Source organism: Chiloscyllium plagiosum, chromosome 11 (genome assembly GCF_004010195.1).
Source record: "Chiloscyllium plagiosum isolate BGI_BamShark_2017 chromosome 11, ASM401019v2, whole genome shotgun sequence".
In the NCBI taxonomy this organism is placed as follows: Eukaryota; Metazoa; Chordata; class Chondrichthyes; order Orectolobiformes; family Hemiscylliidae; genus Chiloscyllium; species Chiloscyllium plagiosum.
In genome coordinates, this window is record NC_057720.1 from 72753444 (window position 1) to 72779214 (window position 25771).

The 25771-nt window shown below is 40.4% G+C and overlaps 1 protein-coding gene across 2 annotated transcripts in view; it reads left to right on the plus strand.

Moving 5' to 3' along the window:
- The window catches only part of kcnt2 (potassium channel, subfamily T, member 2), a 689705-nt gene that overhangs the window by 364969 nt on the left and 298965 nt on the right, over positions 1 to 25771 (plus strand). For both annotated transcript variants that reach the window (XM_043699803.1, XM_043699804.1), the window contains exons 15-16: positions 9984 to 10092; positions 24830 to 24938. In XM_043699803.1, the coding sequence (XP_043555738.1) occupies positions 9984 to 10092; positions 24830 to 24938 (218 nt within the window). The remainder of the gene's footprint in view (positions 1 to 9983; positions 10093 to 24829; positions 24939 to 25771) is intronic.

Here is a 25771-nt window from a genome sequence, read left to right on the forward strand (position 1 = left end):
CTTTAGGGAACCTAGTCTAAAAACATTGATGAAGGAGGTCTGTTTGATTCCCAACAACATCCACTCTCAACATATGATAATATTGCAAATTCTGGTTTTGTACATTTAGATTTGAGGCCAGGAGAAGAAACTGTTTTGTTTTCTCAACACCCCATCTCTCACCCCAATCTCTCATGCATGCACACAAATGCACACACAAGACATAAAAACAGGTTCTATGATATAATTCCATCATAAATACAATCTGGAGACCAGTTCTCCAAACAGATTCAGACTTCTACCGAATTATCACTTGAAAATCACTTTGCAAACAGCTTATTTACATGTTAACAAAAAAATGCATAAATTTGATTATATTAGCATTTCTTTGTTTAAATTACCATTGATAGCATATTTAGTTGTGACTAGAATGAATAATCTTGGATAATTATTAGCTATGTTTTTTTAATTATTTGTATCCTCTTTGAAAGAAGATAAATTACTGCAACACAAAGGGAAATCTTTGTGTATTACTGTATGAAGAGAAAATTACCTTTGAAATTATTTAAAATTAATCATTTGATATTTTGGTTACAGTAAATGGAACATAAACTATTTGCCTGTCCTGGTTTCTTTTGATTATTTAAATGCTTATCCAGATGCGAAACTGTAACTAATGAAGCATTATGAAATTAAATTCTGGTAAAATGGCGTCAGTTTTCTAATTGTATTTGCTAGTCTTTAATCTCAAAATGATTACAAATCCAGACAAAATATTTCCTTATCGGACTTCCAAAATCATAGTGTGATCTGTTCGATTCAGAATTTCATGGGTTGTATGTGCAGAAATTACATCGAGATTTTGGCTTAATATACTCACCTTCCAAATGGAAGTTTTCACTGAAACCTCTTTTGAGACACATTGGTCTGAACTGGAATGTAAAAGCTATTGTAATTGTGGCACCAGTACTGAAGCTGCTGTACAATGCTGAGGCATCTCACAGAATTACTTACTCTGCTGTTCCAGTCCCATTAAAATGCAGAATTACATGTTAATTGGAAAAGACTTTCAAGCAATTTGGTCATAACAAACACTTAACTGTAAAGTACATTTTTGAACAACTTCAGGTGCAATGATCACGCTTTGGTTGATTAAAGCGCAGGTGTTGATTTTTAAAAATTTAAACTCTTGTCACATGCAAGAAATCTCCTGTATCAATATCAGGTAATTTCTCTTGTAGAATCGTTTCAGTGTGGAAGCAGGCCATTCTGCTCATCAAGTCCAGACTGACACTCTGAAGAGCATCCCTCCCACCCCCATATCCTATAACCCTGCAACTCCTGAGGTTAATACTCCTTGGACACTATGGGCAATTTAGAGGAAAGTCACACAGACAGGGGAAGAACATGCAAACAGTCACCCAAGGCTAGAATTGAACCCAGGTCTCTGGCATTGTGAGGCAGCAGTGCTAACCACTGAGCCACCCTGCATTTTTACTGCATTCCTGCAGCTGAATCTGTCTGGGCAAATCTTTGCCAGCATACTAGTGGTGTAAATCCATGAAGTTGCATAAACTTGATTTTTTTTGTGTGTTTGGTAGGGCTGTGTCAATGAACAACTAAAGAATGTGGTCTACGTATGTAGAAAGCAGTACAGATAAATGAAGAAATTCACATATGACAGTGTATCAGCATTAAAGTGGACAAAGTCTGCAAATGTTTTTCTTTAAAAAAAACATGACACCAGCTCTTAAACACCCGTGGTTTTGCCATCAGGTTCCAGGAAATTACGGGCCAATATTTTTGTTTTATGTTACCAACAAATTTGGCAAATTAAAATGTCTCACTAATGACACTTAATGAAAGAGTCTCATTTTCAGTTATACTTGCTATCATAATCTGCTCAAATTTAACTTATGCATCTTTATTTCCCGATGGAAAATTAAACATTGTTTACAGTTTTTCAGCAATTCCCACATTATGTTTTACATATTCATGAAGAGGGCAACATTTCCAAATTGTGTTTCAGGGTAATTTCCAATTGATTTTATTCATGAGCTGTGCATTTGGTAATATTGTGACTCTCAATCATTAATTATTTCCTTTCTTCTTTAGTTTCGTGAAATCTCATTTCAATCATTTGATTGTGTTCTGAAGCATGCCTTAAATAACTTAAGCAGAAAAAAAAACATTGATAAACATTCTTAGTTATTCACCTTATACAAAGAGGATTTTAACAATCTATTATAGTGGGAATCATTGCAAATGTTCAATTGGTTGTATTTTAATGTGAAATAAAAATAAAACATCCTGCATATTTACATATTTCAGTATTTTAAGAGAATTCCATCAACCTCTATTTACTTTCTTTAGTTTTAATCATCTTTATGAGAGACAAATTGCTTTCAGTGACTTGGAAATGGAACATTCTCAACATGCACTTTCTGAGCTGTCATAATGAGATAAATCACAAGTAGTAAAAAAATGAATAAACAACAGATGATGTTGTAAAGAAAAGTTTATTTGCCGCTATAAATGCTGTGTTCCCATTTTATGCAACAATAATTCACTCTGACTCTGCTCAAGGGCAAGTCTTTTGCTGCTGCTCCATCCTGAACTGTTTCTACTAGCAGATTTTCGTTTGCTATTGCTTTCCATTATCAGGAGCAGGGCAAAGAACCATGTCCTAAATGTAGGTGAGCCAGTACAGGACTTGAATCTGCTGTTACCCTTCATCCCTGAACCACACACTAGCCATCTAGCTTACTGTAATAACTGGGTACTCATACGACAGGAGCAAATTTATGACATTGTGGTTTCCAGACGTATAATATAATTACATTCTCAGAGTCAAGTGCTGGAATTTCATTTTTTTTGTAATGCTCCATGTGGCTGATGGACTGATACATTTTTATTTTGTACATTAACTGCAGTGTAGGAGGGGTGGCATGATGGTTCAGTGGTGCCATTGCTGCCTCACAGTGCCAGAGACCTGGGTTCAATTTATGCCTTGGGCCACTGTCTGCATGGAGTTTGCATGTTCTCCTTGTGCTGTGTGAGTTTCTGCCAGGTACTCCAGTTTCCTCTCACAGTCCAAAGATGTACAAGTTAGGTGGATTGGACGTGTGGAATTATCCAGAATTTGGAGGTGTGTAGGTTACGTGCATTAGCCATGGGAAAATATAGGGAGATGGGTCTGGTTGGGAAGATCTTCGGAGGGTTGGCATGGACTTGTTGGGCCAAATGGCCTGTTTCTATGCTCTAGGGATTGTATGGATAGATGTGACATTCTGTAAATATGTTTATGTGCACATAACATTATAATTTTCACTCTTGGAATGAGGTTAATAATTGACTTTCGTATTTAAACTGAACAATTTAGGAGTTTTTGTAGCTTGTTTTCTTTTCTCAATATCTTACACAGTATACTACTTAACTGGTTCAATGTAGTGGCCCTGGTGATATTGGAGATTTGCTTGTTTTGTTGCTTATCACTTGCTGATGTTGCACCACTCATTGATGAAGGTGTTGGCGTCACCTCTCTTGTGAGTGATATTGCTGGTGTTGATGGTGACCTTTTCTGTTTGCCCAGCTTGGATGTGGGTTGAACATGAACTCTGTTCCCACTCATTTGCTTACCAGTTGGTCTGGGTGATGTATGCTTTAGGTTTTGATGACGAGATCCTGTGCCGTCTACCCTCTGAATACGTCAAGTAAAGATTTCACATGCTTGCAGGAGGGTTGACCAGCTCCCATCTGTGCATCTGTCACTTGTTACCTTCCTTCCTCCTGGTCTTACAGAATTTATATCTTGTACTTTCCGTTATTAAGTAGCTCTGCAGGATAATTTTATTTCAACTGTTGGAGGTGGTTCTTGGGATGAGAATAAATCAATGTTTGGATCTTCAATGTTGATTCTTGACATTTCGTGAGAAATCGCTTGACTGCCTGCTTGTATTTTTATTAAAAATGTGTCCTATCGGTTGACGACATAACAATGTGAAACTCACTTAGTAATCTCTTTAAATGTTCCAGAGGTGAATTGGGTTCCATGATCACAAACTCATTTTTCAGGAATCCCAAGCTCAGCAAACAGCTAATATTGCCGAATGCTCTATAATATTTTTTATCTTTCTGTTATAAGAAGTCTTTGAGTAATAATCTGCTAACATGCAATGTCATTCTTGACTGTGTGTGAAATTGGAATCTGTAGTATGCCATAGTCGGGCTGATACCTCAGTAGATAGTAGCTCCCTTTTTGCTGTGTATTTAGTGTTTCTGGTATTCATCATGTGAGGATACCATCCATACCATACAACCCAAACAATGATATAGATGCTATCCAGTGCTCAGCTCGCCTGGCTATAAGTTTGCACTCCTCCATTTCCACGTGACCTCCTTTATCTTCCGAGGAGTTCTCTCTGCGTCATTTTGAGTCCAATGATTTGAGTCTGGATCCAGTCTAATGAGCTATCAGCTGTCATTGACCAATACTGCCTTAGTGCTGGCTATGTCTTCTTCTCTGACTATCCCTAGACCACTTGCTGAGGGATTGTCTTATAACTCTTTGTTTTTACAGATCCCATCTCTACTTTGACACAGTTATGGTGGCATAACATTTATGAGGTGCTAAATCTTTATATTGTTGTTCTTTTTATTTTGTGTTTTCTGTCAAATAGGGCAGCTGCTATCAGCAGTTCTCTTTCTGGCTTGTATTTCAGAGTGAAATTATAAATTCAAACCCCCAGTGGTAACTTCTGCAATCTTGCTGGTGCTCTCCACTGATTTTTCCTGTAGATTTGCGCCATAAGGCAATAATCACTCATGATCCAATATGAACTTTCTCCCATTCAGAAATGCATGGAATTTCTCACACCCATGCACAACTATTAAATGCTTTGTTTTCATGTTGTCAAATCTGGTTCCAGCTGATGCTTTGGATGCACATGCACTCGTTCTTTCCTCTTATGCATAGCTGTTCTCGTACTTGTGTAGTTGCATTGACTTTCAGAGTGACAGGTATACCTTTGTTTTAAATGACAGATGCGAGGGCTGCTTTGAGTTTTTTGAAGCTCCTCTCATGTAACTTTGACCTTTGCTTCACAGGACCTTCTTTCATTAGCTCCCATAGGTTTGCCATTTGCTTTGGCCTGTGAGGTATGAAAGAGCTTGTTTAATGGATCAAGTCCAAGGGAACTTCTTGACTCCCTTGTCTTGCAGAGCTTTCTTGTCCAAGATAACAATGCTTTTCTAAGGACTCTTCTTGATTCAGTCTGAAATGAGCATCATTCCAGTGAATTGGCATTCTGTCACTTCCATAATGCCTTTGCATTAAGCGTGATCCCAGGCTTCCTGATTCTCTGTGCGGCTTCACTGGGGCAGTCATGATCTTTTAATCTGCACCATAGTTCAGGATATTATCAGTTACACATGCCTTGTATGTGTGTTGAATGTTGTCAACAGCAACAATTTCTCATTAAGCTTCGCAGTTCAGTATCTACTGCAGACATGGAGCTTGTTGATAATACTTGACCCTGCCAGCATAACTGTGATTCCTTCCAATGCTTGCTGTTGGGTAGTGCTTTCCTTTTGTGCCAGATTAATATTTTTTGGGGTCCTGACAAATGTTTTGCTGTTTATTTGCCTACTGTCTCACCACAGTACAGTTTACTCTGTCTACAGTTTTGTTGAATACTCCTTCATTTCTTCTCTTGGAGCCCTCTATTGTCTTATTGCTTTCAATGGTAGATAAGCCACCACTTTCTTCTCAGGACCAATAGTCATGTGATGCTCAAACTTTTCAAAGTACCAAGTGGCCCTGTGGAAATATTGTGAATATGCTTGGACAAGATTTTTTTTTGTTTCTGATCAGAGGGGGTTTTGTATTGCATTCAACAAAAAAGCATGGATGCCTAAAACAGCTAATCATTGTTTCTGAACAAAAACAGAAACTGCTGGAGAAACTCAGCCGGTCTGATATATGGTTGCTAGACTCAGAGGTTTACGTTGATATTCCCCTCCACAAATGCCACCAGACCTGCTGTGTTTCTCCAGCACTTCCTGTTTTTTGCTTCCGCTTTCCAGCATCTGCAGTTCTTTGTGTTTATAATCAGCCCCACAGTCTGCTGCAGCTGGGTTCAGGAGAAGATGATCTCTAGTCAAAGAGACATATCCACATTATCCACAGACTCCAGGAGATTCATCTTGGCAAGACCAGAGAGGAAGAACCATCATTTATTATGGCTAGTAGATTTTAAAAACTCTTTAAGGTAAACGACACCCCTGGAGCTGGATTGTTGAAGTCACTACTCAGCAAAATGGGGAAGTTCAAACCCATTGGGAGCTGGGAGCAAGAAGACGTATTTGCTATAAGACTTTTTCATCTATAAAAGAGAAACTTTTAATACTATGATTTTAAAAGTGCTTGCAAAGATAGTTGACTGCATTTTCAGTGTGGAAACAGTGCAGGAAGCTGAACATTTGAAGCACCTACCATCTTCGTGTGCAGATTGCATCCTGGATCTGGGTGTTTGGAGGAGGCAGCTGCTAACGTAAATCAGCAGCTGCCTCTTGTCCTGTTTTGGAAAGCTAGTGTGCTTCCAATTAAACCTGTCGGACTATAACCTGGTGTTGTGTGATTTTTAACTTTTGTCCTGTCTGAGCTTCACAACCAAAGTATAGAATTTGCAACATTTGTCAGTTGTAGACGATGAACAGGACTGAGCTTTATAATTTTTGTTGGATAACCAGAGTCCTCTTTTGGAGATGTAAGGTATCCCAATAAACATGGTCCTGGGACATCTTTGAGGGAGGTTGTATGCTTTAGGATTGTTAAAAATAGGCACAAGCATGTGTAAAAGGCACATTAACTCCTTGTAACTGTGAACCTACACAGAACTGTCAAGAGTATCAAAAGAAACTATCAAAGGAAGCTGACAAGCAGGTGCTTAGAAGTCCTGCCCTTTAAATATGTGAGGAAGCAAAGCTGCCTGGAGTGTTTAAAAATAAAATTAATAGCTTTTTCACGCTAGATCTAGATCAGAGGGCTCCCATCATTGGATTAGTGCAGCATGGCTGATTTCATAACCTGCCATCATCTGAATAGAGTGCATACCATTTCATAGTTTGTTTGACAGCTCCAAGTTGTTATAGACTCTTTGAACTGGGATTTTGGTGAATCCCAGTGCTTGTTGTTATAGCCTTTTGTAGCACTTTAACAATGTTTGTGGTTATAAATGATTACCTTAGACGAAGAAATGTAAGTGGGCTTCTTGAAACTTTTAGAAAAGAACTCTGCAACGGACAGTCAAAACATTATATCATCTAGATTGGGTTCTGAGATCCACCTATAGTAGATACTTGGTCAGTTGATGTGAGGGCAAAGGATGGGGTATGGGTGGACACTAATTTAGCAGAGGGATTTTACAGGGCTGTGTGGATGGGAGAACTGCATGGAAGGTAATGAGGTCGAGCTTAATTGGTTCAGGAATAACCTTCCATCCTCATCTGAAGAGAGAAGACTGGATATAAGACCTCCAAAAACAGTCAGCATAATCAAAGGCCATCAGCTCACTGGTGCCAGGAACACCTCTGGGCTGGTAGCCGCTGCTGAGCCCAGAGCCAAATGGGGACGTAAGTAGTGGAAGTGGTGTTCACAGGACTAGCCTAACAGGTCTGGGTAGGAGGATTAAGGGACTCAGGTGGACAGACTGGGAATGTGTGGGGGAGCCAAGGAGGTGAAGCCTTGGGGGTGAGGCCTCTGATGTGAAGGAAGTACCCCAGCCTTGCCCAAAAACCCAACTGAAGAAGTGAAGAGTGTTAAGGCTACCCATTTAGCATGGCCTCCATATGTCATGGGAAAAATGCAGTGGGGTGGGAATGGTGTGAAGCTCTTGACCAATTAAGACCCTCAATTACCCCACCAGTGAATGGTCTGTTTAATGGCTTGAGGGAGCATAAAATTGGTAGTAATGCCATGAGCTAGTGACCTTGACCTCAAAAGAATTTTACACACAGTGGGGTCCTCTGCCATCTATCACCCTACTCTAAGAGGCCACAAGACTCTGCCCATTAACTTAGTTTTGTAATATCTGCCAAGTATTTCCTGTTTTTAAACTTAGGTTATTCATAATGTCTTTTACGAATAAAGTGGTGGTCACCATAGCTGTTCAGGATTTCAGTTTCATTTCATGGTAAAATGCCTGGAGTTTGTTAATCTAGGTGTTTTGAAAGTTGTTGAATGCTGATGTAGCTGCTGGATTTGTATGCTGGGTATTACGGTGATAGGAAGAAGACGTTTTCGGATAACAACTGTAGGAGCTAGGGTGAGCCCATTCGGCCTCTCAAGATGACCCCGCCATTCAACAAGGTGACAGTTGATCCACCCCAGGCCTCAACTCTTCATTTATGACAGCTCATTCTGCTCTTCAACTCCCTGGTATTTCAAAGCCCTACCCAAATCCTCTTTCAATACTTTGTGGCGCAGCCTCCAATATGCTCTGACGTCGAGAATTCCAGATATTTCCTGCCCTCTAGGAGAAGAAATTCCTTCACATCTCAGTTTTAAATGAGTGTCCCCTTATTCTGTAACTACGCCTGCTTGTTCAAGATTGCCCCATTAGTGGAAGCCACTACCCTTCAGGAAGAAGTTTCAATGTGAAGAGAAGAATTTTACATTGGAATGTTTGAGAAACTAGAATTAATGCAGTTAATTCTGAATTGTTAAAAGACTGAATTGACAGATGAACTTGATTTGCTACACACCAAGAAATAGACACTCGAGTCTTTGAGCTGAAATTGTTGGAGGGTACTGAAGGGACATTTGGCCAGATAGGCTTGGCTTAATATAGGAATGTAGCATTTGATAAATACATATTTGACCAATTCCATGACATTAAAAGTCATTTCTCTTTTGGTTTGTGTTCAACCCTTTCTGTTTGAGGAATTATCAGATTTAATGGGTTACAGTCAAGATCAATTACTTATTATTAAGTTTTCATGATCATCAAAATAATAGTTTTAAGTCTAGTTCCATGATCATCTGTTTGATCCATGTGTTTGTTACATTCAATGTAATATTATTAGCAAAACAGTGACAGTAGCATGTTAAAAACACAATCTCAACTTAATGTTTTCCAAATTGGTTTCTAATTTTTACATGCTTAAAGCATTGGCAAATGTTAGGTATTAAGGATCTATTTTGTTTGTAACAGGAATGAAAGAGCACTTCCCAAAGTTTTTTTCCACTTCTCAACTCCCTCGCTCCCATCTTGAAAAAGATTAATTCATTTACACCTATATCCAAAGTTGTGACTCTAGCTATGAGTATTTTCAGATAGATTTTTGACAGAGTACCAGTGGGAAGATATTGGTGTCAATGATAATTTTCCAGTCATTCTAAACAAGAGATCAACCCAAAGCTCTTGTGCCTATAGAAATCATGCTGTTAAATTTTTGTCCATTTCAAAGGTGTTAGAACTGCAGCAAGGATGAAATTCCATAGAAGATTGGTTGCCCAAGCCAACATACATTTTGGTTTATCGTGAACATAAATTTATTTAATCTCTCAATACTTGTCCTTTCAGAGTTAAATTAACCGGAATTTTGGAATATATGTTTACTCAAAACTCTCATTACTTCCCTTTCACTGACTGCTTTCTACATCAATAAATTGGTTTGCTTCCAATAGTTTAAGGAGCCTTGACATGACAGAGGATATTTTTAGAAAATTATCCCGAGGAATTAATAATAGACTCTCAACAGAGGCAATTAATTTGTGTAAATTAACTCCTTCAACAACGGAACTGAGGATGTATCAGGTTAACAGTAAGATTGATCTGAAGACTACATTTAGTTGTAATTCCCAGTGCATTAGGTCACATGTGTTTGTGTGCATTTAGCTCGTTATTAGTGTCAGCTTACATGTCATAATTGTCTTCCATTTCATCTTCCCACATCGATTCCCATCATCAAATAAGATGTATTTTTGTTGTATTTTAACCCAGGATCATCAAACCATCCTGAGAGCATGGGCTGTCAAAGACTTTGCACCAAAGTGTCCCCTCTACGTTCAGATACTGAAACCGGAGAATAAATTCCATGTCAAATTCGCAGGTAACTTGTTTAGCGAAATAGAACAGTAAGATGCTACTCACCCAACAATGAAGAACTTCTTGTGAATGAGTTGATAATTTTAATCAGTAATTTTTCCCTGACAGAAGTATGTTTTAACTTTAGATTTGTTGCTTGACTTTGATATGTGATGCACTGTTTCAACTATATGATTCCAAATTATTGCAGCTAACGATTTGAACAGGAAATATGACGCATGCGCACAGTTTGGAGTATGTGAGGGGAAAAGAGCCACACAACATTTTTGACATGGTATCTATCATATGCAAGGATTACAGTAGTCCAAAGTTTGCTATGGGCTGTAGAGTAATGGCTTTTGGCTTTCATCTGACAGACAGCTGCCTCCATACGTTTAGCAGACCTGTCAACAGGGACTTCTGATGTCTGTTCAAATTCAGTGTCATCTACAGGCATACTGTGCCATTCGTGAGCAAAATGAACATCTTGTACAATGACTCTTATAAAGCTTATATTTGCAATTGATTTTGCAGTAGTGTTAAATAGAACATAGAACATAGAAGAATACAGCGCAGTACAGGCCCTTCGGCCCTTGATGTTGCGCCGATCCAAGCCCACCTAACCTACACTAGCCCACTATCCTCCATATGCCTATCCAATGCCCGCTTAAATGCCCATAATGAGGGAGAGTCCACCACTGCTACTGGCAGGGCATTCCATGAACTCACGACTCGCTGAGTAAAGAACCTACCCCTAACATCTGTCCTATACCTACCCCCCCTTAATTTAAAGCTATGCCCCCTTGTAATAGCTGACTCCATTCGTGGAAAAAGATTCTCACTGTCGACCCTATCTAAACCCCTAATCATCTTATACACCTCTATCAAGTCACCCCTAAACCTTCTTTTCTCCAATGAAAACAACCCCAAGTGCCTCAGCCTTTCCTAATGTTTGGATTTAGATGTTAAATTGCTGAAGGGGAGTGCCAAGTACAATAACATATATCTACATTATAGGTACAAAGCATATATACACAAAAATGGTGACCAAATGGGAAACCTTCTTGGCACAAAATTGAAATTCAGTTTAATAATTCCAGACCTGAAGTCTTCATTCTCATTAATTTGTTGGATTTATATAGTATTGAATCATGGTATTTTTCCTTGGTTACACTGGGGTTTCAGCTGGGAAACATCAAAATATTTTCAAACATTTTGTTTAGAATGCTTACCCAGTTATTTTGAAGCAAATTTATTTTCATCTGCATGTTTACATCAGATTGTAAACCTTGTGGGTGGACCCTGGATAATGAACACTTAAATGTAGGATAGTACCTGAAACTGGCAATTGCGAACTGAGTGGAATCCTTTTCTGAATGGGAAGGCATTATCTTAATTGTAAGATGCGAATGATGAATTGTGCCCTTGAGATGTCTTTATGATCGATAAACATTTCCTGTACTCTTCACTTGGTTTCTCCGTGAGAAAACCGTTAATGATGTTTCCCCTGGCAAATGTGATATCAGTCGCATGTTTCACGCTGAAATAGTCCATAGATTGGCTTATTCTGCAGATGTCCCCTGCCATTACCTTGAAGAATTCTGTTGTATAAAAGCTGAATGACATAGTAACAGTAAGGGCTGTTTCAGAGCTTTGTGCTATATCTATGTTTAGTTGCAGCAGAGAATATAACTTGCTCGTTATACCTTCAGTGAAACCGGACCAGCCTACAGTTGATGTGGAAACCTCAGAAGCCCCTTCCACCCAGGCTCGTTGTTTTACTTCAGTTTGTATTGACTGATGGGAACTCAGCCTTCTTCACTGCAACTTAATCTGTATAGGTGGGTAATTGCTGTTGAGCAAAGGGCACTTAGTCAATGAATCAGTCGGAGTAAAATTAGATAGTGAAAGGATGAGCATGTCAAAGGAGGCTAAGAGATTGAGTGCTGGAATAATGAAGTAAGCAATAGACCCCAAAGACAACAAATTGGAAACAAGTCTCTTCAGACCTGGATAGCTGACATAAGGCAGAATCTTTCAGGGACTTTAATAACATGGGTTATGGGGAGATTTGTGGCAGCATCAGTCCAGTGAGGCCTTCCTCGATGTTGGGAGTATCTAGCTGCATCTTTATGCATTTGTCCAGCATTGAAGTGGGTTTCTTGCTAAGCAGGGATGGGCTTCTACTTCAAGGGGTAATTGCTTGTGAACAATTATCAGCATGGACTTGCCTCATTAATATTGAACTTATCTTACCAAATGCACCAAACAAACAGGCTGGTACAATTGCAACATTTAATGGCATTTGGATGGCTGTATGAATAGAAAGAGTTTGGAGGGATATGGGCCGGGTGTTGGCAAGTGGGACTAGATTAGATTGGGATATCTGGTCGGCATGGACAGGTTGGACCGAAGAGTCTGTTTCCATGCTGCACATCTCTATGACTCTATGACTTGGAGGATTCTCAACACGGAAATCAGAAGAGGTATCTGGCAACTCCAACTCGTTGCTTTCTCCAAAGGTCTCAGTTTTGGACAGGAGGCCTTTCAGGACACCAGCCACATGTCACCCTGCATCCACAGACCCTGGCATCTGGCATATGCCAGTCTCAAAGAACCCTCATCGCCCATATGTAGTGCACTTATTGGATACTCCTGTGTTGCAATGTGGCTGTCAGAACACTGTACACTCAGGAAAATTGACACAGCTCATGGACTGGACCAGGCTGCATCTCCAGGCTGTTTGCTCACTTCTCTCCATCACATCACTCTGAGTATACCTGGACACTCGCTTACATTGCCTTGTCTTGCCCTCCTGTGCTTTACCCCCCCTCGGTAAGAGATACCAAGCTCACAGTACTGCTTTACTGCCTCACCACTTAGCGCAACCCAAAGCCAGAAGTTTGACATGGTGGTCTGCAGTCCTCAGTCAGGTCCGGGGAGATAGTTTTCAGTCAGGGTATCCTGGCACTGTAAGTCAAAAGCAACCTCTGTTACCAGTCCAGGGGCTTGGGTACAGTCAGTCAGCCAAGTGGAGCGGGCAGAGTCTGGATGCTATCCATTTAAGGGCCAAGGAGCTGAATCTGGGCAGCCAATACTGGTCTTGACTCTCTGTCACTTTTTTTGTATTGTTTTCCATCTGGAATGAGAGAGACAAAGAGACCCTGATATTAAGGGAGATGAAATGGCTGGTGCAGTTTTTACGTTTGGTGTGGGTGGGAGGTGGCCTGAACAATGAGTAGGCAGTGCAGAGGGCACGGAGGGTTAGTGTTGTCGGGGTGGGGGAGGGGTTGGGTTGGGTGACAGTAAGTGAGGGAAGATGTTTGGGTCAATAGTGAGAGTAGAGCATGAGCCTTAGTGGGAGGTGGGTAGAGATGGAGTGAGTGTAAGGTGTTAGAGAGAGGTTGGTGACACAAACGCTGGCAGAGGCAGAAGGACTTTCTCCCAACACTTCCTCCAGATGGCTGAGACTGTAGAGGTGGGGGGGGTATGGGAATGCGAACAACTTCAGACCGGTTTGGAGAGATCTGGGGTTTATGCCCTCCTCTTTTGGTCCGGGGACAGGAAGACATCCCACACTGTGCACCACTCATCCAGTAGGACCTCCAGTTTGGTGCCAGTTTCTCTGAGTGCCACAGTCCAGAACAAATGCCAGGAACTGTACTGGGAAGCTCTGGACGAATACAGCTTATCACTGGGCACAACAGGCTTTTTGAAGTTGGCATCAGTGCTAGGGATGTTGATCAGTTCTGAGATAGCTGCTGAGTAGTCAGTTGTTCTGTGAGCCACCCGTGGTCCAATGGGAATAGAATAGGATGAGAGGGTGCTACAAGGCTGGTTAATGAACTGAGTCTGCTGAGATACGGTGAGAAAACTGGCTAGTTCTCATGGTGAAAATCCCTCCAAAACCCTTGTTTAACAGAAACTTGGCCAAACATAATTAGATTCAGCTTACAGCCTTTTTCTTTCAATATTTCTTTATAAAGATAATATCAAGATGTAATATAAATGAGTCACCAAATGTACAAATTCACAAGTGAACTCAGGTGTAGTTCTTCTCTGGGATTTAAAGATAACACATGCATTTCTGAGTCAAAAGGCTGACATTTCAAGCCCAATTTCAGAAGTTAAAGAACACAGTATAGCCCCTTTGGTCCTCGATGTCTGACTCTAAGATCAAACTAACCTACATACCCATCATTTTACTATCATCCATGTGCCTATCCAAGTGTCGCTTAAATGTCCCTAATGTATCTGACTTTACTACTACTGCTGGCAGTGCATTCCACACACCCACCCCTCTCTGTAAAGAACCTACCTCTGACATCTCCTCTAAACGTTCCTCCAATCACCTTAAAATTATGCCCCCTCGTGATAGCCATTTCCACTCTGAGAAAAAGTCTCTGGCTATCCCCTCTATCTATGCCTCTTATCATCTCGTACATCTCTAAGAAGTCACCTCTCATCCTTCTTTGCTCCAATGAGAAAAGCTCTAGTTCCCTCAAACTTTCTTCATAAGACATGTCCTCCAGTCCAGACAGCATCCTGATAAATCTCCTCTGCACCCTTTCTAGAGATTCCACATCTTTTCTATAATGAGGCGACCAATTAGAGCTGAAAATCTAGGTACACTGTTTAACTGAGGGATGCTGCATTATTTGAGGCACCATCTTTCAGATGAAAATCTGAAAAAGTTTTTTGAACATAAATCCCTTTTGCCTTTGCAACTGTGTTGTGATCCTGTTTGAAAGAGAGCAGGACAGTTCTCCTTGGTGTTCTGACCCATTGTCTATCACTTATCTAACACCATGAAGCATTGATTATCTGGTCAATCCATGTTGCTGTTTATGGAGTCTTTCTATGCAACTGGAGGCTAATAATGATGAAGCAATTATTATAGTGAGTGCACAATGGATCGGAATAAGGTGAGTGCAGATATTTGGAAGGGTTGTTGGGTTGCAGGAGACTGGGAAGAGTGAGGCCATGGAGGGATTTGAAAACATGGATCAGAATTTCAAATGCACAATGTTGCTATTTTTAATTTGTTCATGGGATGTGGGATTCACCGGCTAGGCCAGTGATTATTACCCATCCCCTAAGTGCCCTAAAGAATGTGGTGGTGAGCTGCCGCCTTAAACTGCTGCAGCCCTTAGAGCCACAATGTTGTTTGGAAAGAAGTTCCAGGATTTTGATCCAGCAGCAGTGAAGGATTGGAGATCTAATTCCCAGTTAGGATCGTGTATGACTTGGAGGGGAATTTGCAGGAATTGGTGTTCCCATGTATCTGCTACCGCTGTCCTTCTAGATGGTAATTGTTAGGAACTGGGAGATAATTTTGGAGGATGTAAGGTCTGCCCATATTTGAAAGGCACAAAATGGCAGACAAGTAATAAACAGAATTAAATGCCTGCTCCAGCATTTAAATGAAACACAATGGTACCTTTGAATAGGGCTACTCCAAGAGGAATGGGAGATCCTGCACAAACATCTGACAGAGACAATTCGATAGGAGGATGTATATGGATAGACACAAGTTAATTAAACCATGTCAAATGATTCATTCAAGCCTTATTTATGAAAGGATGTTGCCCCATTAGGTGAACAGCGCCAGTTAGTCTCAGTCCATGAGACAGCCAGCCTAACTCATTGTGCAGCTGTGAAAATGACAGCTAAAGTTATTTTCTAGTAATCACTTGTTTCTTTTAAGTAATTTACAATGTTAAGAAATAGCTTCTAGTTAAAGATTCTTCAGACAATCGCAGAGATAGATTTCAGTGTAATTATAGATACACATATATAACTAAAATATATTAGAAGCATTAGGAGAAACATTCAAACATAGATGTGAAAGTTAATTTGTCTCAGAAAACGTTTTCCTTCTGACTGAAAAAGATGCCTGACATGTCCTGTACAGAATAAAGTGCTTGCAATTCGTTAACTAAGAAGTGCTAACAGTAGCAGTAGCTATAAAACTTTACATATAATTGCCTTTATAATAGAAATTAATGTTATGAATCTTATAGCAGTTAGTTAGAACCAACTGTTTTTATAAATGTATATATAAAGGAGACAGTGGGAAAATATGGGGAGTAACAGAATTTGATAGAGATAGCAAAGGAATACAAGGGGCAACAGAATTCAAGTAGTCCTGAGAGATATGCAAGTCTGGGGACATACCCAAATTTTGAAATGTGAATTAATAGGATGTGTTGAAATATCCCAAGGCCTGACAATGACAATGTCTGTTAAACACCATGAGATCACGGGGACCTGAGGCTGTCCATAGGAATGCCCAACATTGATTAGGTGTTTCATAGATTTGGATGTATAAAATAAAGGGACAGATACAGTGACCACGTTGTATGTGATTACCGTACTGTATAAAAACTGCTATGTTTCACTGTAAAAAAACCAGAGTATCATTGATCGCTCTTCCGATCTGAGCCAAAGATTAAGGGAACAACTGTGTTCTCCCATCGAGGCCAGATTTGGGGAAGATGTTTGCCCCTCTTCCTGCATGAACTGGTGATTGCTTGAATAGGAATAACACCTCCCATCTACCTGAGTCCTGCCTGCCTCCTGAGTCTTTGACCCCGGTCAAGATTTCTTGCTCTTTCGCAAAGTTAGTGAAGTGCATCTTTTAGATGGTACACACTGCTGTTACCGTGCACTGATGGTGCAGGGAGTGATTGTTGAATGTGGTAGCTGTGATGCCAGTTATGTGGGCAGCTGTGTTCTGTATGGTGCCAAGCTTCTTGCATGTTGTTGAAGTTTCAGTCATCAAGCAAGTGGGGAGTAATCCATCACCCTCATGACTCTGTGCCTGGCAGATGGTTTTGTGACCTGTTTTTGGAGCCAAAGTATTTGCATATGGATTCGATCCAGCCTGACAGGGAGCCAATGAGCAGCTGAGTTTTGGATGACCTCCAATTTATTGGTGATGCAATGAATGCACTGGAATAGTCAAGTCGAGAAGTAAAGAGGGCACAGTGAGGGTTCTAGCAGCAGGTGAACTGAGGTGGGGTGAAGTTGAGCAATTTTACTGAAGTGGAAATTGGTGATCATCTTGATAGCACAAATAAAATGTCAGCAGCACATTTTAGGAACAGATGCAACATAAAGTATGTGAATAGGCTGATTTATAGATTTGATAAAGAAGGTAAGGTGAGCATTAACTCAAAGGCCTGTTGGCAGGACATAGTATAAATTAATAATTATCAATTAATAACTCGGTTAAATGTAAATAACTATGCAGATATTTATAAGAAAATATATTTGTAAGGTTATCTTGATTGACTTTCCATTGAAAACGATTAAACACATTGGGTTGGACTTTAATGGGGAGGAGGGAAAGTCAAGTTGGGATACATGGCTTGACCTGGCAGACTTGTCTTTTTTCAATGTGCTCCCAGCTACTGTTTTTTTTTAAACTTCCTGGAGAAAGTGGGGGCTGGGATATGGACCAGATTCCTCAGGAGGCAAATCCAAGGCAGTAGTAAGTGGGCAGATGGGTAGGCCGACAGGCAGTGGGGTCTGCCATAGTTTCCTGAGATATCGGACTGGTTTTAAAATTGAATACAAGCTCTCAAACCCTCATCCCTCACACAACCCAGTTATTAACCTCATGCCTCCTTATAAACCCCATGCCCCTCCTTAAGCAATGCTGATCAAAAATTGGCAACATGCCTTTGCAGGATAGAACCCTATAGTCAAACACTGCAGTAAAATTACATATAAATTATAATGCTCCATCAAACTCTTGAAACTGGAAGAACAATGTTCTTTTGTTTTTCGGAGTTTGTCGATAAAAGAATCGCTGGAGCAGGTGACTGGACTCTTTGATCCTCTCTTCGGGACTGGAAGTGGCCTAAATTCAGTGAAATTGCTGGGGGTGGGGGTGTGTAATTTAATGTGTCATAATGGTATAGATTATTAAGATGTAAATTCCTTTATCCATTTTAATACATGGGACTTAATGTCTTTAATGGACTAAAATGAATTTTACAAAAGGACCAAAAGTACTTACTAAAAATGGCCACGAGTATCATTTGAGCATGCAGGCTAGCTATGTTTCATGAAACTATTATGCATAAATAAATAAAAGCATGAACAGAAGATAACTTTATGCCCAACGGTGATTGAACTAGCTAGAAAACTTCTCCCTTGTGTAGTGTGAGAAGGCATTCTACTCTCTACACCAATGTGGGAATCTCCATATGCTGAAGCTAGTGCCTTGCCTACAATTATCAAGCCTGAAAACTTAACTCCCACAGACATGGGATGCATATACAATTTTGAGGACTCCGTTGGCAAAAGCAAAAGAGATGAATTTTTGATTACAGCACTGAAGCAGGCTGGAAAGACCTCTGTTTCTCTTCCTCTTCCACTCCCACTCTCTATCAAGCATTAAAGCCTGGTGACAACACTAAAAAGCAAAATCAGGAAATGAGAACTTAAAAGATAACCACAATATTGTTTACTGCCGATTATTTCAGAAATCAACAGTACAAGAGTGGCTTTAGGTTCCACCCTTATTCCTCAAGGAGACCAAGGCCACAAAAGGAGTTTTCTTCTCGTGCTGAACATTATTCCTTTCAATTTTGTACCTTTGTGTGTTTATGTCGAAGATTGTCCAAAGGCCTTTAGCTTGACATTGTACCTTTAGCTCTGATTAGATTAGATTAGATTCCCTACAGTGTGGACACAGGCCCTTCAGCCCAACAAGTCAACACTGATCCTCCGAAGAGCAACCCACCCAGACCCATTCCCCTATATTCACCCCTGCACCTAACACTACGGGCAATTTAGCAAGGCCAATTCACCTAACTTGCGCATCTTTGGACTGTGGGAAGAAACTGGAGCACCTTAACCCACACAGACACGGGGAGAATGTGCAAACTCCACACAGACAGTTGCCCAAGGCGGGAATTGAACCCGGGTCCTTGGCACTGTGAGGCAGCAGTGGAAACCACTGAGCCACCATGCCGCCCCATCTCTCCAGAGTTAGCAGGTAATCACCTCTTCCTTCTTTAACTCAACAAAAACCTGTGATTGCTTCATTACTGTCACAGTTAAAAATTAATTACTTATGTTTTCATTCAAGAAAGGTATAGCCATATGCCAAAAAACCTTAAACTCTTGATTCATCCAACTGGGAAGGTAGAAATGAGGGACCCGATTTATCCCTCCTTAACTGGTTGTGACAAATCACAAATTGGTCTTCCTTAATTGGCCAGTTAAGAGCAACTTATAGACCTTTTCTTGTAACATCATAAGAAATGAGAGCTGGAGTAAGCCATTTGGCCCCTCTAACTTGCTCTGCCATTCAGTAAATCATGGCTGATCTGCTTGTGGTCTTTACTGCACCTTTATATCCATCCCACATGAGCCCTATGACTCCTTTGTCAAAGAAAATTCCATCTGACTCAACGCTTTCAATATATTGAATGATCCAGTCTTTCCTGCTCTCTGTGGAAGAGAACTCCAAATATTAAATAACCTCTTGAAGAAGAAACTCCTTCTCATTTCTGTCTTAAATGGTAGATCCCATATTTTGAAGCTATGTCCCTTGTGGAAACATCCTCCCAATATTTACTCTGTCAACGCCCTTGCAGTCCTTCAAGTTCCAGTAAAATCACCTCTTTTTTTTAAACATCAATAAATATAGCCTTACTATGCCTCATGTTTCTTCATAAGACTGTCCCCTCATTCTTCGGAATTAACCACGTGAACCTTCTCTGTACTATTTTGCCTGGAGGCCTGTTTGTGGATTAGGGGCAGGGTGGAGTCCTTCCTCTTAAGAAACCCTGTGTCCAACAGATGCTCTTCACCTGGCTTTTCAGCCTGTAGGGGGCCAAGTTAAATTTTGCATTCAAGCCACATGAAGCATAATGCTGTCATCACTTTAAAAAAGTTATTTTGTCCTTGGTTTTTTTTTCAAGAGAGATCGTAAAGGCAGAGGTGTGGAAGTGTCCAGTTTAACAATGGCAGGGGAGTGGCCAGTTATCCCAGTTCAGTTTCGTTCTAGTTTGGTTTAGCTGTAGCAGTCACAAGCTGCTGCAGTCCAGAAAGGTTGCACGCTTTAGCAGATTGTTCCAGACTGTTTGTTTTCTCTGAAATCTCTTTGGAAGTTGTTCCCTTCTGCCTGGAAGAACGTGTGTTTGAATTTACCTTTTTGCCAAGGGGTGTGTTTATGGATTGGAACAGAGTCTTAGTTAAGTTGCTGTGTTGGGTCAGTAAAGTTTTCCAACAGTTGTTTTTCTGAATTTCGCTTTTTTTTTGTTCATGTTTGAACTGTAGTGTTTAAATTAATTCCGTTTTGCTTAAAACTGAGTGGTTTGACCAGCTGCATCACACCTGGAATATCCACTTCACATCTGCCTTTAAAATAAGAAAAGTTAGGGTCTAGGCTACCTTCTTAAAATACGTTGAGGGGTTCTGGCCTGGTCCATAACAGAAGTCACAACTTCTTCGACTCAATCAGCTGAGATCACACACGGTGGCTCAGTGGTTCGCACTGCTACATCACAGCACCAGGGATGGGTTTGATTGCAGCCTCAGGTGACTGTCTGTGTGGAGTTTGCACATTCTCCCCGTGTCTGCGCAAGTTTCCTCCGGGTGCTCCGGTTTCCTCCCTTCGTCTAAAGATGTGCAGGTCAGGTGAATTGGCCATGCTAAATTGTCCACAGTTCTGGGATGTATAGATTAGGTGCATTAGTCAGAGGAAATGTATGGTAATGGGTCTGGGTGGAATAATCTTCAGAGGGGCGGTTAGGACCTGTTGGCCCAAAAGGCCTGTTTCCACACTGTGGGAATTCTAATTCTACTTCCAGTCTTCAGTCTTTGTTGTCCTAAAACAGTTTCTTCATGCCCTCTGCTGTACTGAATATTCACTTTCTAAAGCTTTATTTTGATGTTGTTTTGAACCAGGCCAGACCCCCTCAAAACATTTCATGAACGTAGTCCAGACCCTAACTTTTCTAGTTGTTTTAAGCAGGTGTAACTCGGATATTCCAGGAGGGATGCAGCTGGTCAAACTGCTTCGTATTAAACAAAACAAAATTTAGTTACAAGATTACCGAATGAAACACAAATGAGAGAGAACAGAATACAGAATAACTTAACCTACAGATTGTCCTAACTCAATGATGCTGTTACAAATATTTGCAACAATCCCCATAAACACCCCTTGGCACAAAAGGTAAAATCAATCACAGGGTCTTACAGGAGAGAGAGAGAGTGAGAGTGAGAGATGGCAGCATGGAGCACCCTCTTCCATGTAGCTGTTTCTTAGATCAGCAGCCTCAAAACTGCCTGACTGATTTCAGTGAATAACCAGATTGCCAAAAACCACATCAAATCAGGGAAAAGCCACGCTGGGAGAACTGGCCACTCCTCTGTACAAGTGTTTTTTTTAACTTAATGTCTTTTGCCTGAGGCAGTACCTGTTAACTATAATGAAACTCAGAGTGGGACCATTCGGTGCAGCCATTTTGGCCTGAGCGATTTGACACAGTCTGTTTGGCGCAGCCTATTTTGCTGCAGACCCATTTTAGCGCAGATACATGGTAGTCATCAATGAAAATCAACATAATAGTAGAATTATTAAATGGGTAGTTTCCAGTGGTTTGTAGTCATTTGTGTATCAACTGCATTTAGTCTGTGATTAGTCCTCTCCTAACAGTGGTTCCTCTAAATTTATAAAAAAAAGAAAATATAAACCGTTAAATTCCCTGAATTTCTTTAATTTCAATGGAATATCGTGCCCTGCTATGAGATGTACAATTTCAAAGTCACAGTTGATAATGTCAGGGTGGCATTCAGGCTGTATTTCCAGAACCATTTCAAATAATTTATCATATGTTGTTCATAACTTATTTGGGAGTAAACCATACAGCAGTGGGAACACATCTTTATGTATTTCCCCTAAACTAACATAAACTTGTGAAAATAGAGGTGGGGAAATTTTGCATGTTCCATCAACATATAACTTTTTTGATTGTTTCAGAAACTCGGCATTCCTTTTTCTTCCACATGTAATAATTCTGCAGGTGGTGCTACTGCTGTCGGCTAGTAAAAATTGGTCTTCATTATATTCATTAACAGAATATGTTTTAAAGCTATCTGGAATTACAAGTTCTTCTAAATTTCTTGGATTTACTGGGTAAGCACCAATTTCTTTCCTTGTCCTACGAACCATTTTCTTCAGCGCTCTGTTGTTGGGCATCGTTCCTTGGCAAGCTTCCGACAAATTTTCCAGGCACTCGTTAATCACTTGTAAAGTTCCCTCTCCAGTTGTTTTTCTTTGATGACTAGTTATTTTAATAATAACTACAAACCACTGGAAACTACCCATTTAATAATTCTACTATTATGTTGATTTTCATTGATGACTGCCGTACATCTGCGGCAAAATAGTTCTGCGCCTAAATGGGTCTGCAGCAAAATAGGCTGCGCCAAACATGCCGCGCCAAATCGCTCGCACCAAAATGGCTGTGCCGAATGGTCCTAAATCCAATGAAACTGGCCCAAAAACCCTTCAAAAGCCAGGCTTTTCGGAATCGCAGCTTTTACAACCTCTCTGGACAAACAAGCCAAGGGCAGCATAACCTTGCTAAATGAGCAGTGTTATCACAATGTAAAGTTTTCAATATGCTTTGGTCCCTCTCCTGCCCTGTACCCTTTCCCTCCTCACTGTAACTTAGTGGTTTTGCATTTAATCAAGGAAAACTCAGCAGATGACCTTTTGTATTTCCTTATTTTTCATTGATACCATTGTCTGGTCTGCCATGAGGTAGTTCCGAAGTAAAATTGGAGTAAAAACACTGGTTATTCATTATTGCTACCATTGGTAAAGTGCTATCTGCAGAAATTAGATTCTTAGTCAGCAATATACCATAAAAATAAATGTCTTATTGTGTTAGTCCATCAGGCAAATCTTTTCTTATCACAAATATTCTTTCATTTTGCATGCTGTTGTTTTATTAATTTGGATAGTTGACCTAATAGTGGTTCAGTGGGCTGTTTTTATTGTTCATGCAGTTTCCATTGTTATGATCTATAGAAAGGTAATTGCTCTAATATATCACATACAGATATTTATATGTTCAGCGTTTTCTCATGCTACACTGTAAAGGCAACATTTGTTTTCATTTTTCTATATTTTTGAATGTGCTTTGAGATGGAGAAAGAACTTTTTAAACCAAGTACAGAGGAAGGAATTGCTGTACTTCTAAAAAGCAAGTGACTGAAACTCCTTGTAAGTTGTGTTTACACTGCTGCTTTGTTCAAGCAATGAGCAGTGATTTGGAGATGGGCCCATATCATGAGGTGTGTACAAAGTGAAATTTGGCTGACAGCAGGCCACTGATTAGTTTGTGGAATTGTGACTGGTTGTGGATACCAAACGCTATCAGCCTGATGACAGCCATGCGTTTGACATTTTAGTAGCTGAAAAGCTTGTGGGTATTAACAATACTGGCAGAAACTTTTGGACAGCTGCAAAGGTAGATGGTGTGTTTTACACTCTGGTGTAAACCACTTGGATGGAAGAGAAAGCCAATTTACCTTTCCTCACCGGTTGCTGTAAGCTGTGATCTTTTAACAGTAACAAAGAGATTTTTACAGTTAACCTACCAGTCCCCTGATCGGGAGATCACTACTGCTTGGGTAACTGATTGGCTGTACAAAACCAATAAAGAACTTTACTTGAGACTTCCCTTAATTTTGGGAGAAAATATTCAGAAATCCTGAATCAACATGGCCATTGGAGACTTGAAAGAACATTTTTGATTCTGCTTGCCACAGAAGTTAAGTAAGTGGTTTGGGCATCTTCAAATTCCCAACTGTATTCAGCCTGACAGGTAAGTCACAGATAAAGGCAATTGGACTGTGGGATGCTGGAGATCTGGAATAAAAGTGGAAAGGGTTGAGAAACTCAGCAGGTATGGTAGGACTTGGGGCAAGAGAATCAGTCAACGATTAAAGTCCAGTACAGGTCGTTCTGCTATAAATGCACATTTCGTTAATGCAAATTTGCTGTAACGCGATTAACGAATTGGGGACACTGTTTCCAAAGCTTGAACTTTTAAAACATGTATTGGTTGTAACATAATTACGACACCAACATTTTAAGTGCATTTTCTAATGTATGTTTTTTCTATAACACAGGGCTGCACAAGAACGCAACCATCATGTTATAGAAAATTGCTTGTATGACTCTTTAGAACTTACCTACTCAGATCAGAAGTACAATTATAGTCAGCCCCCAGTGATTTCATAGGCCCTCAATTTGCATTTTGACCAAAGACCCCACAGTTTTGGAAGAGTATACACAGATGTTACCTTCTAATGGGCAGTAACCTTGGTCCCAGCAATTCTAGGTGGCTTCAGGGTGAGTAAATAACTTGGATAATTTTAACTGCTTACTTACGTAGCTTCTGTGAAGGACGTACTATCAAGTTGGAATCACCTCCCTCCTCCCTTTGCTGTAGTATGGTCAGAGTTGAGTTTGTTGGCCAAGTAACTAGTTACTTGGGATTGCACTTTTGCTGCTCCAGTGCAATCAGTAATGAGATCGCTTGGGTAAACCCCTGCTACTACACACAATTTTTGGAATGCATTGAGGAATAAGTTCTTCACTGATGGGTGAAATTTAAATATATCTTTCATATAATGTTTAGACAGTTGACTAATATGTGAATACAATTTCATACTGTTTTAGTTGCATCGCTTCAGCTATCTGTATGTGTGCTTTTATTTAGATCACGTTGTATGTGAAGAGGAATTCAAATATGCCATGCTGGCACTGAATTGCATCTGTCCAGCCACGTCAACACTGATTACTCTGCTGGTTCATACCTCCAGGGGACAGTAAGTGCTAGCTTTTTTTGAAATATTAGCTTTGTTTGTCCCCCAAATGTATTGGACTGAATGTCGTACTATTGAGTACACGAGTTAACCTGAGCCCTGAATCCAGACATGATTATGCAATTTAGGGTGAATCACAATTTGTTGTGCACCACTGAGGAAGTGTTGAACCGTCAGTGATGTCAGCTTTTAAATTAATACTGTACTCTGGTCATGCTTACACCTTGGAAGAGATTCCAAATGCCTTAGAACTACTAAATTAACAAGGAGTACTCTTACTATTTTTATTACTTCCATTGCCAAAGCTTTACAATTGATTCAAAGTTTGAGAGAAGATTTGTAGCTCGGGTGCTCGTTGTTGTGGTTCTGTTCGCCGAGCTGGGAATTTGTGTTGCAGACGTTTCGTCCCCTGTCTAGGTGACATCCTCAGTGCTTGGGAGCCTCCTGTGAAGCGCTTCTGTGATCTTTCCTCCAGCATTTGTAGTGGTTTGAATCTGCCCTTCCGGTTGTCAGTTCCAGCTGTCCGTTGCAGTGGTCGGTATATTGGGTCCAGGTCGATGTGCTTATTGATTGAATCTGTGGACAAGTGCCATGTCTCGAGGAATTCCCTGGCTGTTCTCTGTTTGGCTTGTCCTATAATAGTAGTGTTGTCCCAGTTGAATTCATGTTGCTTGTCATCTGCGTGTGTGGCTACTAAGGATAGGTGGTCGTGTCGTTTCGTGGCTAGTTGTTATTCATGGATGCGGATCGTTAGCTGTCTTTCTGTTTGTCCTATGTAGTGTTTTGTGCAGTCCTTGCATGGGATTTTATATACTACGTTGGTTTTGCTCATGCTG